Here is a 17270-nt window from a genome sequence, read left to right on the forward strand (position 1 = left end):
TTTCCGGCTCCGCAGCGGAAGGCGGACTGCAGCCGTTGGACCGGACGCGATCCGAAGGGTCGGCGAGCGCCGGACGCGAGTGCGGAGCTCGGATTTCGGAGCGTGGCTAGCAGCTGGCACGATGGGTGGGGAGCAGGAGGAGGATCGGTTCGACGGCATGTTGCTGGCCATGGCGCAGCAGCACGAGGGCGGCGTGCAGGAGGTAACGGCCCGCGCGGCGTTGGCTGGGCCCGGCCTACTCGGGGGAAGGCCTCAGCCACGCTCTCTCCATCCTTCTCTGCCTTCGAGAAGCCGAGATACACCCCTGGGCCTCGCGGACTCTGGGATTCCCCTTCACATTCTTAACTGCACTCGAGCTTCCGGTCTGGCCTGCTAGTACCAAGTCTTATACTCGTACCAGGCCTGGTCGTCCCCGCCCCCGCCCCGGCCCCGGCCCGAGACCTCTCAGTAGTTTCTGCCTTTGCACCTCCGGCGTCGCTGCACCCGCCCCCGGAAAAGCCCCAGAGTTTTGGAATTCCCCCCTCCCCCCGCCCGCCAAGCTTTCGGCTCCGTTTCTCCGTTGGTGGCCGCCCCCGAAGGGCATCCCTTGGGATGAACCTTTCTAAACATTGCAACTTGCCTGCACGGAGACTTGGAGCGAGCGAAAGAATGTGAGAGTGGGAGGCGATATTAACACGTGGTCTTTGAATGGGGGAACAGGAGGCCTGTGTTCACGATTGTTCTACACCGCACCTACCAACTTGGGACCCTTCCACATCTCCCAGCCTCAGTTTCTTTTATTTGAGATTCAGCTATGAATCCTTATATTTCCTGAATTTGTAGGAGAGTAGTCTCTTGAAGGGAGGGGAGGGACAGTGAGGAATTCTCAGTAACCTGGCTTGAACAGTCAACACATACTTGTTCGAGTGATTGATGTGTGCAGGAACATAATTCCTGCGTAGTGACCAGACCCAGTAACACAGAGTGGATGAAGGATAAGGACCAACTTAGAAGAGGTTCTGGAATTGGTGTTTTGAACCATGGAAAAGTTCAAAAGGTAGAAAAGCCTGTCAAGATCAGTCTTTTTATTAAAGACACTGAAGGAGCTTGCCCAAAATCATCCAACAGGCTCCTGACCCGGAGGGGACCAGCATCCTTAGGCCAGTGTGTGCTTTCCACAGACCATTTCAGGTTCTGTGTCTCTCTGGGGACAAAAGTTTTGAGCTTTCCATTCCCATTCTCTCATTCAGGTGGTGATCAAGGACTCCTAAGCCCTTTGAGGTTGGAAGAGTACTATTTGAGGATGTGAAAGGCTCCCTCTCCCCACCCCACCCCCCCTAAATTGTTGACACAACTGGATTTGGAATGTGTTCATTTTTGAGTGAACTGAAAAAAATGTGTAGGAGCAGGAATTGAAACCATTGAGATAAAATCTAGCATCAGATTTCTTGGGCAAATAAAAGGGCTTAGTTATAGATGCTAACCTTAGGTCACCACTAGATCGTTTCATTCATCAGAATGTTTATTGAGCATGTGCTCTTGAGTCAGGTCTGGTGCTGGGCACTGAGGATGTCGACAGTCATGGTTCATAGTGCCTGCTTATGAGGACTTCACTCTCCCGCAGAGGGTCTCTTGCTCTGGACCAGACACTGCTCGGGACCTCAGCTCCTTTGCTTCCTTTGGTTCTCACAAAGGATCCTCGCATATATCCCTGGAAATAGGTCTTGCTGCTGTTTCTCTTTTATGGAGTTAAGAAACTTTCCTAAGGTCACAGAGCTCATGTATATCAGTCTTGACACCCAAACTGATGTTCTTAAACCACTTGGCCACCCAGCCAGAATTAGTTGGTCTGAACTTTCTTTGAAATGGCTTCATTTGTTCCCTTCCTTCTAGCTCTGCCCTTGTAACTCAGCCAGTGCCACTCTGGATGGGTTTTTTACTATGTGAAGAGGAAAGGTGGGCCCCAGGTGTTTCAAGCCATAGATGCCCGTATCCTCAGACTGCCTCTAGCACCACAAAAAATGTGAAATATATATACACGTGCACACAAGAAAATGAGAAATCTGGGACTTCCTGGTGGTCCAGTGGTTAAGAATCAGCCTGCCAATGCAGAGGACATGGGTTCGATCCCTTGCCTGGGAAGACCTCACAAGTTGTGGAGCAGCTAAGCCTGTGTGCCGACAACTACTGAGTCCACACCTAGAGTCCATGCTGTCCAAGGGAAGCCACTGCAGTGAGAAGCCTGTGCGCCACAATGAAGAGCAGTGCCTGCTCACCACAACTAGAAGAAGCCCTGTGTGTCACAATGAAGACCCTGTGCAGCCAAAAATTAGAAAGAAATGAGAATTCTGCCTTTCAAGGGATCCGGGTAAAGTTAGTTCAGGCTTCCTGGCAGAAGTGACAAAGCCCAGGCCTGTGGGGAGGATGTTTCCTCAGTTGAGAGGCTGGGGGCGAGACAGTCTAGTCCCAGGCTCCCTCCTAGGCTGAGAGAGTTGGCGTCCGTGCAGCTGAGGGGCCCCCAATATGGCGTCTCTCCAGTTTCTGTCTCTGTTTCCTTTCAGCTGGTGAACACTTTCTTCAGCTTCCTTCGACGCAAAACAGATTTCTTTGTTGGAGGAGAAGAAGGCATGGCAGAAAAGGTGAGTGTTGGGGGCCAGTGTCCTTTGGGCAGCTCTGTTTCTCCAGAAGAGCTTATCTGGCCTTCCTTGGCATGCTAATAACTGTTAGCAGAAGTAAAATTTTAGCCAAGGGCAAAGAGTTGGGAAAGGGAAGCAAGCTGTCATTTATTAAAGCCCCTCACCTCGCCAACTGCATTACCTACCCTATTCCCCATGGTCCTTTAACTGTTTGAGGGGCAGGTGTTACTGTCCCCATTTACAAATGAGGAAATCGGTGTGAGTTATAGGAAAGCCAGTGTTGTCCAAATTCTTGAACTGAGTTATGGGGGAGCCAGGGTTGGAACCAGAGTCTCTTGTAAAACTGCTTTCTGCCCCTTATGCAACACTTCTTGGTTCCTTTTCTCCATTGAGGAAAGTGAAAGTGTTAGTCTCTCAGTTGTGTCTGACTCTTTGTGACCCCATGGACTGTAGCCCTCCAGGCTCCTCTGTCCATGAAATTCTCCAGGCGAGCATACTGGAATGGGTAGCCATTCCCTTCTCCAGGGGATCTTCCCAACCCAGGGATCGAACCTGGGTCTCCTGCATTGCAGGCAGATTCTTCACTGTGTGAGCCCCCAGGGAAGCCCGTGTTCTGATTACCTCACTGGGAGGTGAGAGCAGGCCAGTGTTAGAAATGGAGCTTAGAAGACAGATAGGAAAACTCAAAGCCAGCCAACCCTAGTCTTCTCAGATTCTGTGACCCAACGTTCAGGGATTTGAAAATAGTGGTGGGGGTGTTTTTTTTAATTGTCTATCTCCTATATATATATGTATATATGTATGTATCTTTTCTAGGTTCTTTTCCATTATAGGTTATTATAAGAAATTGAATATAGTTCCCTGTGCTATATAGTATGTCCTTGGTTTTTTTTTTGTATTTTGTATATAGTAGTGTGTATCTGTTAATCCCAAATTCCCAATTTACCCCCCCCACCTTGGTAACCATAAGTTTATTTTCTATGTTTTTGAATCTAGTTCTGTATTATAAATGAGTTCACTCGTATCATTTTTTTTTAGATTCCACATAAAAGTGATATCATATGATATTTGTCTTTCTCTGACTTATTGTACTTAGTGTGATAATCTCCAGGTTCATCCATGTTGTTGCAAATGGTATTATTTCATGTTTTTAAATGGCTGAGTAATATTCCTGTGTGTGAGTGAGTGAGTGAGTGTGAGTGTGTGTGTGTGTGTGTGTGTGTGTGTGTGTGTGTGTACACCACATCTTCTTTATGCATTCATCTGTCATTGGACATTTAGATTGCTTTCATGTCTTAGCTATTGTAAGTAGTGCTCTTGTGAACATTGGAGTGCATGTATCTTTTCAAATTAGAAGTTTTGTCTTTTCTGCATGTATGCCCAGGATTGGGATGGCTGGATCATATGGTAGCTCTATTTTCAGTTGTTGAAGGAATCTCCATACTGTTCTCCATGGTGGCTGCACCAGTTTATGTTTGCACCAACAGTGTAGGAGGGTTCCCTTTTCTCCACATCCTCTCCAGCATTTATTATTTGTAGACTTTTTGAGGATAGCCATTCTGACTGCTGTTAGGTGATTCCTGAGGATTGTGCTTTATGGTACAGGTTCTGAGAGTTTGAATGTCTTCTGATTGTCTAGGTTGTAATTATATTTTTGAAGATTCGTAAATAATGAAGAAGATGTCATTTCACTGAACTGTGAAAACTGACAGTTGTTTTCAGTTAAACAGGAGACATAATAACCAAAAGGAGACATTTTACAAACTGCTTTCTGTGGCCTCGGAGTTCTAACAAGCTGAAATGCTTGATGATATGCCTTGACCTGAGGCTACTCTGTAGTACGGACATGGTCCTGGAGTAGGAGTCCTGGGTTCTTGGTCTAGCTGTGTGGCCTGGTTGATTTCCCACCAATTCTCTGATCCTTTTAATCTTCACACATCTCAAGCAGAAGAAGGTGGACTCACTGACCTTTAGGACCCTTTCTGGCTCACGTATGCTTTCTGTATTAGCACTAGCACCTCCTGTTTTTCTGTGGGCCAGACTTCACCATAAAATATCAGCATTCATTCATTTAATTAATATGTATTGAACAGTTAACACTTTGCCTGTGTTAGCTACTGTGACAGAGCCATTGGGATCGCAGAGGTGAATACAGACATGGTCTTTGTTTTCATGGATCTCACAGTGTAGACTCCTTACTAAACCCGACTCCCCCCACCGAAAAAAAGACAGTGAGGAAGTGGTGGGTGTTCAGGTAGACGTCCTAGGAGCATAAGACGGTGACTAACCTAGGTTGGGGGCTCAAGGGAGACGCTGAGGAAGAGGTGCCTGAGGTATGAAGGGAGAGTGAGGTAGCAGGCAGAAGGGGGAGATGAACAACATTGAGAAGTGGTGTCTTGGGCGTATCACAAGGATGATGGTAGCTGTTCTGTTGGACGTCTGCTGGTTCCTCTGTTATGCTCCTTGCCTCTTTGTTCCCTTAGAGTCAGCTCTTTCTCAGGAGGTTGGTTGGACTCTCAGGCAGGCAGAAACCTGTCCAGCCTTCCCAACTGGTCTCCAGTTGTAACACCAGTAACTCCTTTGTGTTGAGGACCTGCTGTGCACCGGGCTACCAGAGAAGTCCTTTCTAAGTGTTCCGGTTGAGAGCATGTTCTCTGGAGCCAGGCAGATGTGGCTGAATCCCGTGTGCCCGTCTCCCTGCTTGACAACTGTGGCATTGGATGAATCACATTCTGAGCCTCATTCCCCGCTGCCGCCCCCGGAAGAGGGGATAATCTTTCTCTCACAAGGCTCTTGTGAGGATAAAAAGAGTGTTGCTGGCACATGAGAGTACAAGTTCCCAGTCCCTTTTTTAAACCTCTTGGGGCCAGGTGTATTTTGGAATTCAGAGTTCTTTGGATTTTAGGGTTAAATATGCACTGTATTGCCTCCTAAAATCCAAAAGAATTCTAAATCCCAAAACACATCTGGCCCCAATAGGTTCAAAAAAGGGACTGTGAACTTGAATTCTTGGGCTTCCCTGGTGGCTCAGATGGTAAAGAATCTGCCTACAATGCAGGAGACTCTGGGTTGGATCCCTGGGTCTGGAAGATCCCTTAGAGAAGGGAATTGGTACCCACTACCTCCAGTATTCTTGCCTGGAGAATTCCGTGGACAGAGGAACCTGTCCACGAATTCAGGCGAATTACAGTCCATAGGATTGCAAAGAGTCAGACACGACTGAGCGACTAACACTTTGACAGTGCATATACTGTATATAATATACTCTACTCCAGTCCAGGGGTCAGGAGCAGCATAATGTAATGAAACATTGATATTTCTGCAGGGAAGTGTATATCAATATTTCTGCCAAGATATGAAAACTGTAAATACCTTCATGCTTCAAACTTAGAGAAACACAAAAACACTTTAGTTTTTATAGATTTTGAAGCTAGGCATTATGGATTTGCATAAAGGCCATAATGATCAAATCAGTATGTTATTGACATAGGAAGAGACAAATAGAGTAGTGAAACAGAGAACCCAGAAAAAGTCTAACTTTAAGATGTGTCCAGTAAGGTAATTCAGTTCATAGGCAAAGGATGATTTAATAAGTCGTGCTGCTACAACTGGCTATTTGTAAAAGCACCAAAAGTGTAAAACGATCTGTTTTATTCATATGTGCGTGCTTGCCAAGTCACTTCAGTTGGGTCTTTGCGACTCTATGGGCTGTATCCTGCCAGGCTCCTCTGTCCATGGGATTCTCCAGGCACGAATACTGGAGTGGGTTGCCATGCCCTCCTCCAAGGGACCTTCCTGGCTCAGGGATCAAACCTGTGTGTCTTATGTCTCCTGAATTGCCAACTAGTGCCACCTGGGAAGCTTGTTGTACTCATATCTAAAAATAAATTGCAGATCAAGAAGAGCTTAGTAAGGAAAGCTAGGAAACTATGTATAACCTTGTGTGGAAGAGACCTAGCGAGGATAGAAACCTGGAAGCCATAGAATAAAAGAGCTGTTTGTTCTTAGAAACTGTGGCAGAAGAGATGCAATGACATAGTCATTTGAAAAACAGTAGATCTGGGGAAAATGTGCAATGCGAAGGACAGATAAAATTTAAGAGACAATTTAATTTGCAGGAACTCTTGTAAGTTGACAAGAAAAGGATAAATGGAAAAATGGGTCATTCCATGAGGAGCATATGAAAAGATGCTTACATTCAGTAGTAATCAAGGAAATGTAGGTGAACTAAACAGTGAGATGCCTTTTTTTCCTGGTCAAACTGACAAAAATATTTTTTTTAATTGCTTACGGGGATGTGGGAAAAAAGGGTACTCTTCAGACATTGTTGGTAAAAGTGAATTATAGTTCTTTTTTTATTATAAAAGATGCTCAATATCACTAGTCATTAGAGAAAGGCAAATAAAAACCGCAGTGAGATGTTGTCCCCTCACACTCACTAGGATGGATTCTGTCAGAACCTCCTGAAAACACTTAAGTGTTAGATAAGGTTGTGGAGAAATTGGGACTCTTGTGCACTATCAGTGGGATTTTAGAATAGTGCAGCTGCTGTGGAAAACAGTATGGTGGTGCCTCAGAAAATTTTAAAATAGAACTACCAGGTGATCCAGCTTTCCCGTTTACCCCCTGAGATTGGAAGCAGGACCTTTTTTTTAAAAAAATTTTTGGCTGTGCTGGGTCTTAATTACTGCATGGACTTTGTCTAGTTTCGGCGAGTGGGGGCTGCCCTCCGGTCGAGGTGCACGGGCTCCTCACGGCGGTGGCTTCTCTTGTTGCGGAGCGTGGTCCCCAGGACGAGTGGGCTGCAGCAGCTGCCGCCCACGGCTCAGGGACCGTGGCTCCCGGGCCCTGGCGCCCAGGCTGTGCTGCACGGGCTTGGTCGCTCTGCGGCATGTGGGGTCTTCTTGGATCAGGGATTGAACCTGTGTCTCCTGCATTGGCAGGTGGGTTCTTTACCACTGAGCCACCAGGGAAGCCCTGGAAGTGGGATCTTGAAGAGAGATTTGCACACCCATAGCAGCACTGTTTATAAGAGCCAAAAACTGGAAGCAATCCAAGCATTTATTGATAGATGAATCAACAAAATGTCATATATCCATGTAATATAATATTATTCAGGCTTCCCTGATGGCTCAGCAGGTAAAGAATCTGCCTGCAATGCAGGAGACACAGGAGATGCAGGTTCAATCCCTGGGTCAGGAAGATCCCCTGGAGGAGGTAGCGGCAACCCACTCCAGTGTTCTTGCCTGGAAAATTCCATGGACAAAGGAGCCTGGCAGGCTACAGTCTATAGAGTTGCAGAGTCGGGCATGACTGAGCACACACATACATACACATTATTCACCCTTCTAAAGGAAGACAGACAAGAGCACATACTGAATTAGACCATTTACATGAAGTCCTAGAACAGGAGTGTGTCTTCTCCCTCAGACGTGTCCCCCCACTCCATGATCAGGTCCAGGACCTCATGCCTTTGGGTTGAGCTTAAATATCTCTCAGGAGCCTTCCTTGGCCAGTCTGGGGGGACCCATTATTTACTCTCCTGTCACCCAGGCTAGGTCAGGGAAAGCTGTGTTCAGGTATGCCCACCGAACACTCTGGGGCCTAGAACTGGCCCAGCCCTCCTCACCCCTTCCTCACTTTGCTGGGCTCTGGTTCCCAAAGACATGTCCAGTGACAGAAGCTTGACTCTGACAGCCTGCCAGTTGGCACCCTGAGTAGGCTACAGTCTCGCAGGGGTCTCTGCCTGGGCCCAGGCCCAGGTAAAGCCGTGGGAGGAGACCGGGAGGAGGGGTCAGAGGCTGCTGTGATTGGCTTTGACTCTGCCTGGTGGTTCAGCTCTGCCCTCATCTGCCCTTCAGGAGCTGGGAAGGAACAGGACGAATGGGACGTGATTCACTGGAGCTGGGAGAGGGGACGGCCCCACTCCTGCCTCCCCTTGGCCGCTGGTTAGCAGATGGCCTGAGTTCAAGGTCTCCCTGATTAGGGTGGAACAGCCTCTGCTGGCGTAATTGGGCCATGACCAACCCCTTCTGTTGACAGCACAGTGGCCTTCAGGTGGCTCATTTATTTCTTACACACACCTCATTTTGTTAACCCATTTGGTTTCGGGGTGCTTTTGGTACCCTTTAACCTCGAAGAGTGTGGAGCTACTGTAATGTGGCATGAAGTTAGAGGTTTGAGGGTAACAGGAAGAACTGGCTCCCAATGAATGAGAAGCCACAGGGCATTTGGCAGAACCCTAGGCCTAGGAGCGCATGGCTGACTTTGGTGACCCTGAGCCCCACGTGGTTCCCCTCAGCTCTTGCAGATCCATTTCCCTCTAGCTCTGGCTCAGAGATTCTTGAAAGATGGTTTGTTGACCACTGTTCTTGTGGTGGGCGTCCTGTGAGGCCGCTTCCAGGTGTGTGGGTTGACACAGAGTTGGGTTTCCTAAGTTGGGTAAATTCCTGAGTCTTCCAAAGGTGAAGAGGTGAAATTCAACAGACACTTGAGCTGGTCCTGGAGGATAAGAAGGTGTTGGCGAGGTGACCTGAAAGTAGAGGCAAGGATACTCTAGGCAAAGAACAGCTGTGTAAGACTGCTTTTAGAAACAATACGGTAGAAGCACAGAGAGATGACCTCAGGGTCACACAGGTAGAAGGAGTAGGCCAGGATCTCAGATGTAGATTGACTCAAGTATGCATGAGAATTGGCCAGGAGGGCTTGTTAAAAGTACAAATTGCTGGGCCATACCCCTAGAATTTCTGATTCAGTAGGCCTGGAGTAGGGCCTGAGATTCAGCATTTAATTCTAGGTGATGCTAGTATATTTTATGGATCAGGGGAACCACACTTCAGGAGCTTCTGATGTAAAACATGAGGTATAACCATTCCTCCTGTTGTTATCTTCATAGCAGAGAAGGTGCTTCTCCACCAGCTGACCCTGGGTTAGCCTCAGCCAGGCAGGGGGTGTTGGGAAGCCAGCAGTTCATAGGCAGTTGGTTTGTGGCTAGGACTGTGCCAACCTCTTGACAAGTGTCATATGCAGTCTTCATGACAGCTGATGAAACTGAGGCTTAGGAAGGTCAAAGTTGTTTCCTTGTCCAAGGCCACAGAGCCAGACCAGGTGGTAATAGTATTGGGGTCGCTCTTGGGCCGCAGAGGGGGCAGCTAGCACGATGCAGTTTAGAAGCATCCTAGGAAGGCGTCGTGGGAGAGGACAGATTTGAAATGGATAGCTTACAGGCCGAGGAGAGGAAGACGCTGGCCTTTTCCCTCCAGAAAGCTCTTTCCAGCCTGAGAGCTGAGGAACAGCTTCTCAGAGGGGCTGAGGCTGGCATTCTCCTGACAGCTTCACTCTGCTGTGAAGGACTGTCAAAGCACTTATCATTTGGTCTGCCTGACATTCCTGTGAGGTAGGGACTTATCCTCGCTGATAAGGACTCTGAAGCTCTCCGGGGATCTTCCCGACCCAGGGATCGAACCTGCATCGGCAGGTAGATTGTTTAACCACTGAGCCACCAGGGAAGCCCACTAATACCATTAGTAGGTTAAGTAATTTGCCAAAAATACAATAGCTAGTGTGTGACAAAGCCTGGATTAGAATGCAGGTTGTCCAGCTGCAGTGTTGGGTCTTAGTCCCTGGACTGCCTTTTTTTAAGTGGTTGCTCTTTATTGAAGCAGACACTTTGCAGGTATTCTCATTACAACTCAGTGAGACAGGTGTGTATTAAATCCCATTTTAAAGATGTTGAAACTGAGGTTCTAAGTGCAATGCCCAGGTACTCTGAGATGGGACTGGCTTCATGTCTTGGGATGTGTCTTCTCCCCCGATGCCTCTTAGCCTTCTCTTCCTTCCTCAGCTTATCACACAGACCTTCAACCACCACAACCAGCTGGCACAGAAGGCCCGGCGGGAGAAGCGAGCTCGGCAGGAGACTGAGCGGCGTGAGAAGGCGGAGCGCGCAGCCAGGTTGGCCAAGGAGGCCAAGTCAGAGACCTCCGGGCCCCAGATCAAGGAGCTGACTGATGAGGAGGCTGAGAGGCTACAGCTGGAAATTGACCAGGTAGGAGTGGGCTTCCCTCCCTTGTCCCCTGACCCCCATGGATACTAGAAGTGGGGCCCCTCTTGCCAGCTGTTTTCCCCTTTGCCACAGAAAAAGGATGCCGAGAATCAGGAGGCCCAGCTCAAGAATGGCAGTCTTGGCTCACCAGGGAAGCAGGTGAGATGGACTGGAAGGGTTTGGGAACTTCCAGGGCTCTTCACCCACTCCCTTTCTCTGGAAGGCCCACCCCACCGTTCCCTTAGCTTTGGGAATCCTCCCCATACTCCAGGATCCCACATTGGACCAAAGTGGGTTAAAAAAAAAACCCAAATCTCACTGGCTTAATTTAAGCCTTGGCAGGAAAGCCCGAGAGCCAGAGATGGGCGGTGTTGCACGGACACCAGGCGGGCGGGCTCGGGTGGGTGGGTTTCTCTGACACGCCTGGGGCGTGTTCTCTTCGGAGCTCCTCCTACTCCCACATAATCCTTGGGGCACTCGCTCAGTTCTTCAGGGGTTCTGGTCTGAGGCCGGGGTCCCACCCTCCGGACAGAGAAGAAGGAAGCTGACCATTTGGCAGGCTGGTTTTCCTTTAGAACAACTCTGCTGGCTGCCACCTCCTGACCTGCTCTGGGCTGGGCTTCCTTCCCAAGTCCCGTGGCTGGGTCCCCAGGGTCCGTGTCTGACTGCCACCACCCCCCCTGCCCAGCTGTCCCAGGGTCTCCCCATCTGAGCTTCTCTCAGGCAGACCTAGCAGAGAGCCAAACAGGTTTTACCTCTGACTCCCAGTGGGCCATGGATTGGGCAGGGACCAGGTCTTCTGTATTGTCTGCGTCTGTATGCGCAATGCCGGCCAGTGGGGTTCAGTCTAGGTCTGTCAGGGAAGTAGCCGAGCACTCCAATTGTGAGCAGGAGGCCGAGGACGAGGACGAGGAGGAGGATGAGAAGGACAAAGGGAAACTGAAGCCCAACCTTGGCAACGGGGCGGACCTGCCCAGTTACCGCTGGACCCAGACCCTGTCGGAGCTGGACGTGAGTGTGGGGGCTGGGGCGGCAGGGCGGGAGCCGGCCTGGGGCCCCTCCTGACTGCTCCTGCCCCGTGCAGCTGGCTGTGCCCTTCCGTGTGAACTTCCGGCTGAAGGGGAAGGACGTGGTGGTGGACATCCAGCGGAGGCATCTCCGGGTGGGGCTCAAGGGACAGCCAGCGATCGTGGATGGGGAGCTCTACAACGAGGTGAAGGTCGAGGAGAGCTCCTGGCTCATCGAGGATGGCAAGGTGGTGACGGTGCATCTGGAGAAGGTGCGAAAGGCCCCGCCTCCTGGCCTGTGTTCCTGAACTTGGGGGCCCTGCTGGGGGCCTGATGGGCATATGTTATTTCATCTCCACAATAAGACTTCTATAGTATGTTTATCACATTTTAGAGTCAGAAAAAGGGCAGCTCAAGAGATCTGCCCCAACTCTTGCCTCTAGGAGAGGGTGGAGTTAAGGATCAGAATTGTCTTTAGTACCAAAGCCTTTTCCTTTCCATTAGGTTTTTGTTGTTGTTGTTCTACCAGTTTATTGCTACCAACCCATCTCCCTCCACCCTCATGCATGCATGCTCAGTCATGTAACCCCATGGACTGCAGCCCGCCAGGCTCCTCTGTCCATGGACTTTTCCAGGCAAGAATATGGGAGTGGGTTGCCATTTCCTTCTCCAGGTCCATTAGGTTTTTTCCTAGTTTTTATTTTGGGTCTTGGTTGCCATGTGCGGGATCTTCTTTGTGACATGTGGGACCTTTAGTTGCAGCACATGGGGTCTAGTTCCTTGACCAGGGATCGAACCTGGGCCCCCTGCTTGGGAGCTCAGAGTCTTACCCACTGGACCCACCAGGGAAGTCCCTCCATTAGGTTTGTATCGATACAAGCATTCAATTCAACAAATACTTGAACACTTACTACGTGCCAGAGACTGTTCTAAGTGCTGGAGGGAGAACAGTGAACAAGATGTAGAAAACTATGCCCCTCGGGAAGCCTGCATGCTCCCCCTCTCAGAGACCTGGGATACAGACCCCGGTACATGAACGTGGTCTCTGTGAAGTGCCAGGGTCTGAGGAAAGTGTCCCATGGCACGTACTGCCTGGCCTAGCCTACCTGACCCGCTTTGGCTGCCTCTCACTCACCCATCTGTGCCCTTGCCCTTGCATTTCCTCCCACCTGGAATGTCCTTCCCTGCTCTTTTAACGTGGTTCACGCGTGTCATTTAAGGCCCAGCCCATGTGTATGTCCTAACCTCTCCCTCCACCCTGGATGAGTGTCTCCCTCTGTACTTTATTCTTTCTCTTATCATGCTGGCTATCTCCGTGTCTGTCTCCCCCAGCCACTGGAGAGGGCAGAGGTCTCGCCCATCTGCCCCTAGGTCCCAGTTCAGGCCTCACAAGTCCCTGATACAGGATGTGGCTGGGAGAGCTGGGGGGTGGTCACCAGGGTCCAGAGTGAGCCACCACTCATCCCTGGGTGGCCCTCCTCTTGCTCTCAGATCAACAAGATGGAGTGGTGGAGCCGCTTGGTATCCAGTGACCCTGAGATCAATACTAAGAAGATAAACCCCGAGAACTCCAAGGTGAGCCCAGGCTGGTTGGAGGAGCTGCGGTTGGGAGGTTTGGGGCCTGGGTGGCCCCAGGGCTTCACCCACCCTGTCACTGTCTGACCCCCAGCTGTCAGACCTGGACAGTGAGACCCGTAGCATGGTGGAGAAGATGATGTATGACCAGAGACAGAAGTCCATGGGGCTGCCTACCTCGGATGAGCAGAAGAAACAGGAGATTCTGAAGAAGTGAGCGATGCAGAGATGGGGGTTTGGGGGAGGTGTCTGCGGCTGGGACCTGGGTGACAGCGGCAAGTGTTTACTGAGCAGAGCACAGGAGCTGCCCTGCCCTTTCCAGGATGAGCCAGCCAAGTTTATGGCTTTATAGCCTTGGCTTGCCTCCCCTAATCACTTACTGAGGTCATCTTGAGGGCAAGGCTACCTCGGGGTAGGAAAGGGTAACAGGCGGTCACCATCACCAACAGAAAAAGCAGTACCAGTGTTGGCACCTCGGCATCCAGCCTCGGGCTCAGATGGGCCTCAGAGGGAGACCTTGGGGGCCCTATTCCTGCCTGGCATGGCTCCAGGTTGCTGAGAGTTCTAAACAGATTAGACCTCATGTTGGAGGCTGAGAGAAAGGAGGAAATTTTGGGGAAACCTGGCCTGTCTCACCTTCCTGCTTTGTCTCCTCAGGTTCATGGATCAGCATCCAGAGATGGACTTTTCCAAGGCCAGATTCAACTAGCCCCTGTGTTTGCTCCCCTGAACTCTCCAGGCTGAGCTCCCGGCTCCCCACTTTCCTCTCCCACCCTCCCCGGGACTGGTGGGCTGCAGGGCCAGGGCAGGCACGGGGCTGGCCGGCACACAGGTCCCAGGCCATCATGGCAGAAGGGCTGGGGCCTTGGGGGGTATTGTCCTCCCCAGCTGGCCTACTGTTACACATTAAAACTATTTACCCAATTCCACTCGTGTCCTTTTTCCCTCTGGCCTTTCTCTGGGGTTCAGGCCTCTTAGGACTGCTGCTGGGGCCTGGGGGCTTGACTACGTACCCAGGTTCTGCCATGTGATCTGGAGCAAGTCCTTGCCCCTCCCATGGTTCAGTTTCTCATTACTTAGAGGATTCAGATAAGGCTTTTAGTCTGTGTATGATTTTGAACAAAAGGGGTTACAGGCATCAAGCATATGTCAGATTCTCCAAGGGGCCCATGACTCAGCAGCACTTAAGACCAGCCTGACTTGATTCTGTTTTCATCTGAGACAGTTTCCCACTGCACTGGGTCTGTCCTCTAGTCCTGGAGCAAGTGTTTCTAAAACTCCACACTACTTCCCAGAGGCAGAGAGCAGCAAAGGCCAGGGGCACCGCCTAGGCCCCAGAAGGGCTGTGTGTGTGGTGGGGATCTGGCTGGGAAGGCAAGGGGACGGACGCCCAAAGGAGCCTGTTGTGTGTCTGACCTGGACCCTTGCAGATTTTAGGGCTTTTCAGAGTGAGCCTCCAAGGCCGTGCTAGGGCTGTAGAGCTGTTCTCTTTTGCCCCAGTCCAGCCACCAGAGCTGACCCTTGTCCCGCTTTGGCAGGAAGTACAGGTCACAGTGCAGAGCGCCATAGAGGTTATGGTAACAAGAGTGGGTTCACTTGCCCAGGGTGCTATGCCCTGTGAGCCACGGGTGGCCCCTGAATTTCTGGGACACAGCATATCTGTCCTTCTGGCATCTGAGAATAGCTTGTTAAAAACTTAAGCTATGCAGTATTTGACTTTGTTTATCAAACTTACAAATCCCTTTTTCTGGGAATGCCAGTAGTGGTTCCCAAGGCTGAGCTTGGATAATGGGGCTCAAAAAAAGCTTTGGCCCTAGAGGCCCATTTTCTAAGCTCTCAGATTGCTTCTTGGCAGGAAAGTTGTGACAAACCTAGACAGTGTATTAAGGATTAAAGACATCAGTTTGCTGACAAAGGTCCATATAGTCAAGGCCACATTCTTTCCAGTAGTCATGTATGGATGTGAGAGTGGGACCATAAAAAAGGCAGCAGAAGAACTGATGCGGTCAAACTCAGGTGCTGGAAATGACCCTTGAGAGGTCCCTTGGAAAGCAAGGAGATCAAAACAGTCAATCTTAAGGGAAATCAACCCTGAATATTCTCTAGAAGGGCTGATGCTGAAGCTCAAGTACTTTGGCCACCTGATGCAAATAGCTGACTCGCTGGAAAAGACCCTGATGCTGGGAAAGACTGAAGGCAGGAGGAGAAGGGGATGACACGGATGGTGTCACCGATTCAACGGACACGAACTTGGGCAAACCGGGATATGGTGAGGGACAGGGAGGCCTGTCCTGCAGTCTGTGGGGTTGCACACAGTCATACACGACTTAGTGACTGAACAAGGGCCAAGGCTAAGGTGTAGGGGCGGTGCCTGACTCTCCTCTGTCCAGTGATATCCCAGAGCTCCAGTGACCCATGGTCATTTTCTTCACTTTTTTTTTGGTGGCCACACCATGTGTAATGGCATGTGGGATCTCAGCTCCCCGATCAGGGGTCTAACCCATGCCCCTTGTAGCGAAAGTGAAAGTTGCTCTGTCGTGTCTGACTCTTTGTGACCCCATGGACTGTAGCCTGCCAGGCGCCTCTGTCCGTGGAATTCTCCAGGCAAGAATGCTGGAGTGGGTTGCCATTCCCTTCTCCAGGGGATCTTCCTGACTCAGGGATCGAACCCAAGTCTCCCACTTTGCAGGCAGGTCCAGCCACCAGGGAAGCAGTGGAAGTGCAGAGTTCTAACTACTGGGCTGAGGGAATTCCTGGCCTGTGGTCATTTTCAATCACGGAGGGCCATGACCTGGATGGAACAGCAGAGCCTAAGGAGAGGGCCAGTTCTATCACTGGTACTGAGCCTGCAGTCATGGCCACAGGGACCATCCTGGGTGTCCAATAGGAAACTGAATAGACAAGTAGTGTGTCTAGTGAACTTTCCAAAGGTTGCCCATGAGGTCAGTAAAAAGGACGGTGGGGCGGCTGCAGGTGAAGTGGGGGCAGAGAGGGATCCCGGATACCTAGCTTTATCAGTCAGGACTTTGGTGGGCCTGTTCTGGTCTCACTGAGGACAAATACACCCCTGTGTGTGAGGAGTAGCAGGAGCCTTCTGAACCCTCACAGCTCAGTTGGTAAAGAATCCGTCTGCAATGCAGAAGACGCCGGTTTGATTCCTGGGTCGGGAAGATCCCCTGGAGAAGGGATAGGCTACCCACTCCAGTATTCTTGGGCTTCCCTTGTGGCTCAGTTAGTAAAGAATCCACCTGCAATGCGGGAGACCAGGGTTTGATCCCTGGGTTGGGAGGATCCCCTGGAAAAGGGAAAGGCTACCCACTCCAGTATTCTGGCCTGGAGAATTCCATGAACTATACAGTCCATGGGGTCGCAAAGAGTCGGACACGACTGAGCGACTTTCACTTTCACTTTTCTGAACCCAGCTGGGCTCTGATGTCCACATAGGGGATCTGACTTCTACCCCAAGCAGGTCAGTTTGCCAGCTTGGGGGCAAAAGTGCTAAGAGGCCAGCTTCTGGGTACAGAGCCACAGTTACTAGTATGTGACCCACTCAATTCCTTAACGCCTCTGATTCCCAGCCCCTGTGAAAGAATGATCCACCCCAGGACTGTTGGGAGAGCCAAGAAGACACCAGTGATGCTCAATGCTGTCAGCACCAGGGGAATGGAGGGAGCCCCAGGTCTGAGGCGGGCTGGGCGGGGGCTGACATGCACTCAGGGTGTGGAGAAACTGCAGGGATGGCCAGGAGCAGGCCCACCTGTGGGCAGTGAATTGGGGCAAAAGGCCTGCCTAGACGGACCTCTCAATCATGACAGAAGCTACTTAGTAAATCCTTCTAAGGTACAGATGCTGCACTTGTCTCGATCTCCTGGAACTCACCGTGATGAGTCAGAGATGGGCCTTACCGCTGTCAATTTAGCCTTCTGACCTCAACCCCACAGCACTAGGCCAGGCTGGATGCTCTGCGTGGTCTCCTGCCCCAGGCAGCAGTCAGGCAAATGCGACAGAAAGGACAGCATCATAGCCAAG

The 17270-nt window shown here is 50.5% G+C and overlaps 1 protein-coding gene across 1 annotated transcript; it reads left to right on the forward strand.

Moving 5' to 3' along the window:
• Positions 1-14165, forward strand: NUDC (nuclear distribution C, dynein complex regulator). Its single transcript, XM_043909381.1, has 9 exons — positions 1-202; positions 2541-2618; positions 10459-10662; positions 10753-10818; positions 11551-11670; positions 11744-11938; positions 13158-13241; positions 13336-13454; positions 13899-14165. The coding sequence occupies exons 1-9, from the start codon at positions 122-124 to the stop codon at positions 13948-13950; spliced, it is 999 nt and encodes a 332-aa protein (XP_043765316.1). The 5' UTR covers positions 1-121; the 3' UTR covers positions 13951-14165.
• Positions 14166-17270: the final 3105 nt, after the last annotated feature.

Source organism: Cervus elaphus, chromosome 8 (assembly GCF_910594005.1).
Source record: "Cervus elaphus chromosome 8, mCerEla1.1, whole genome shotgun sequence".
Classification (NCBI taxonomy): Eukaryota; Metazoa; Chordata; class Mammalia; order Artiodactyla; family Cervidae; genus Cervus; species Cervus elaphus.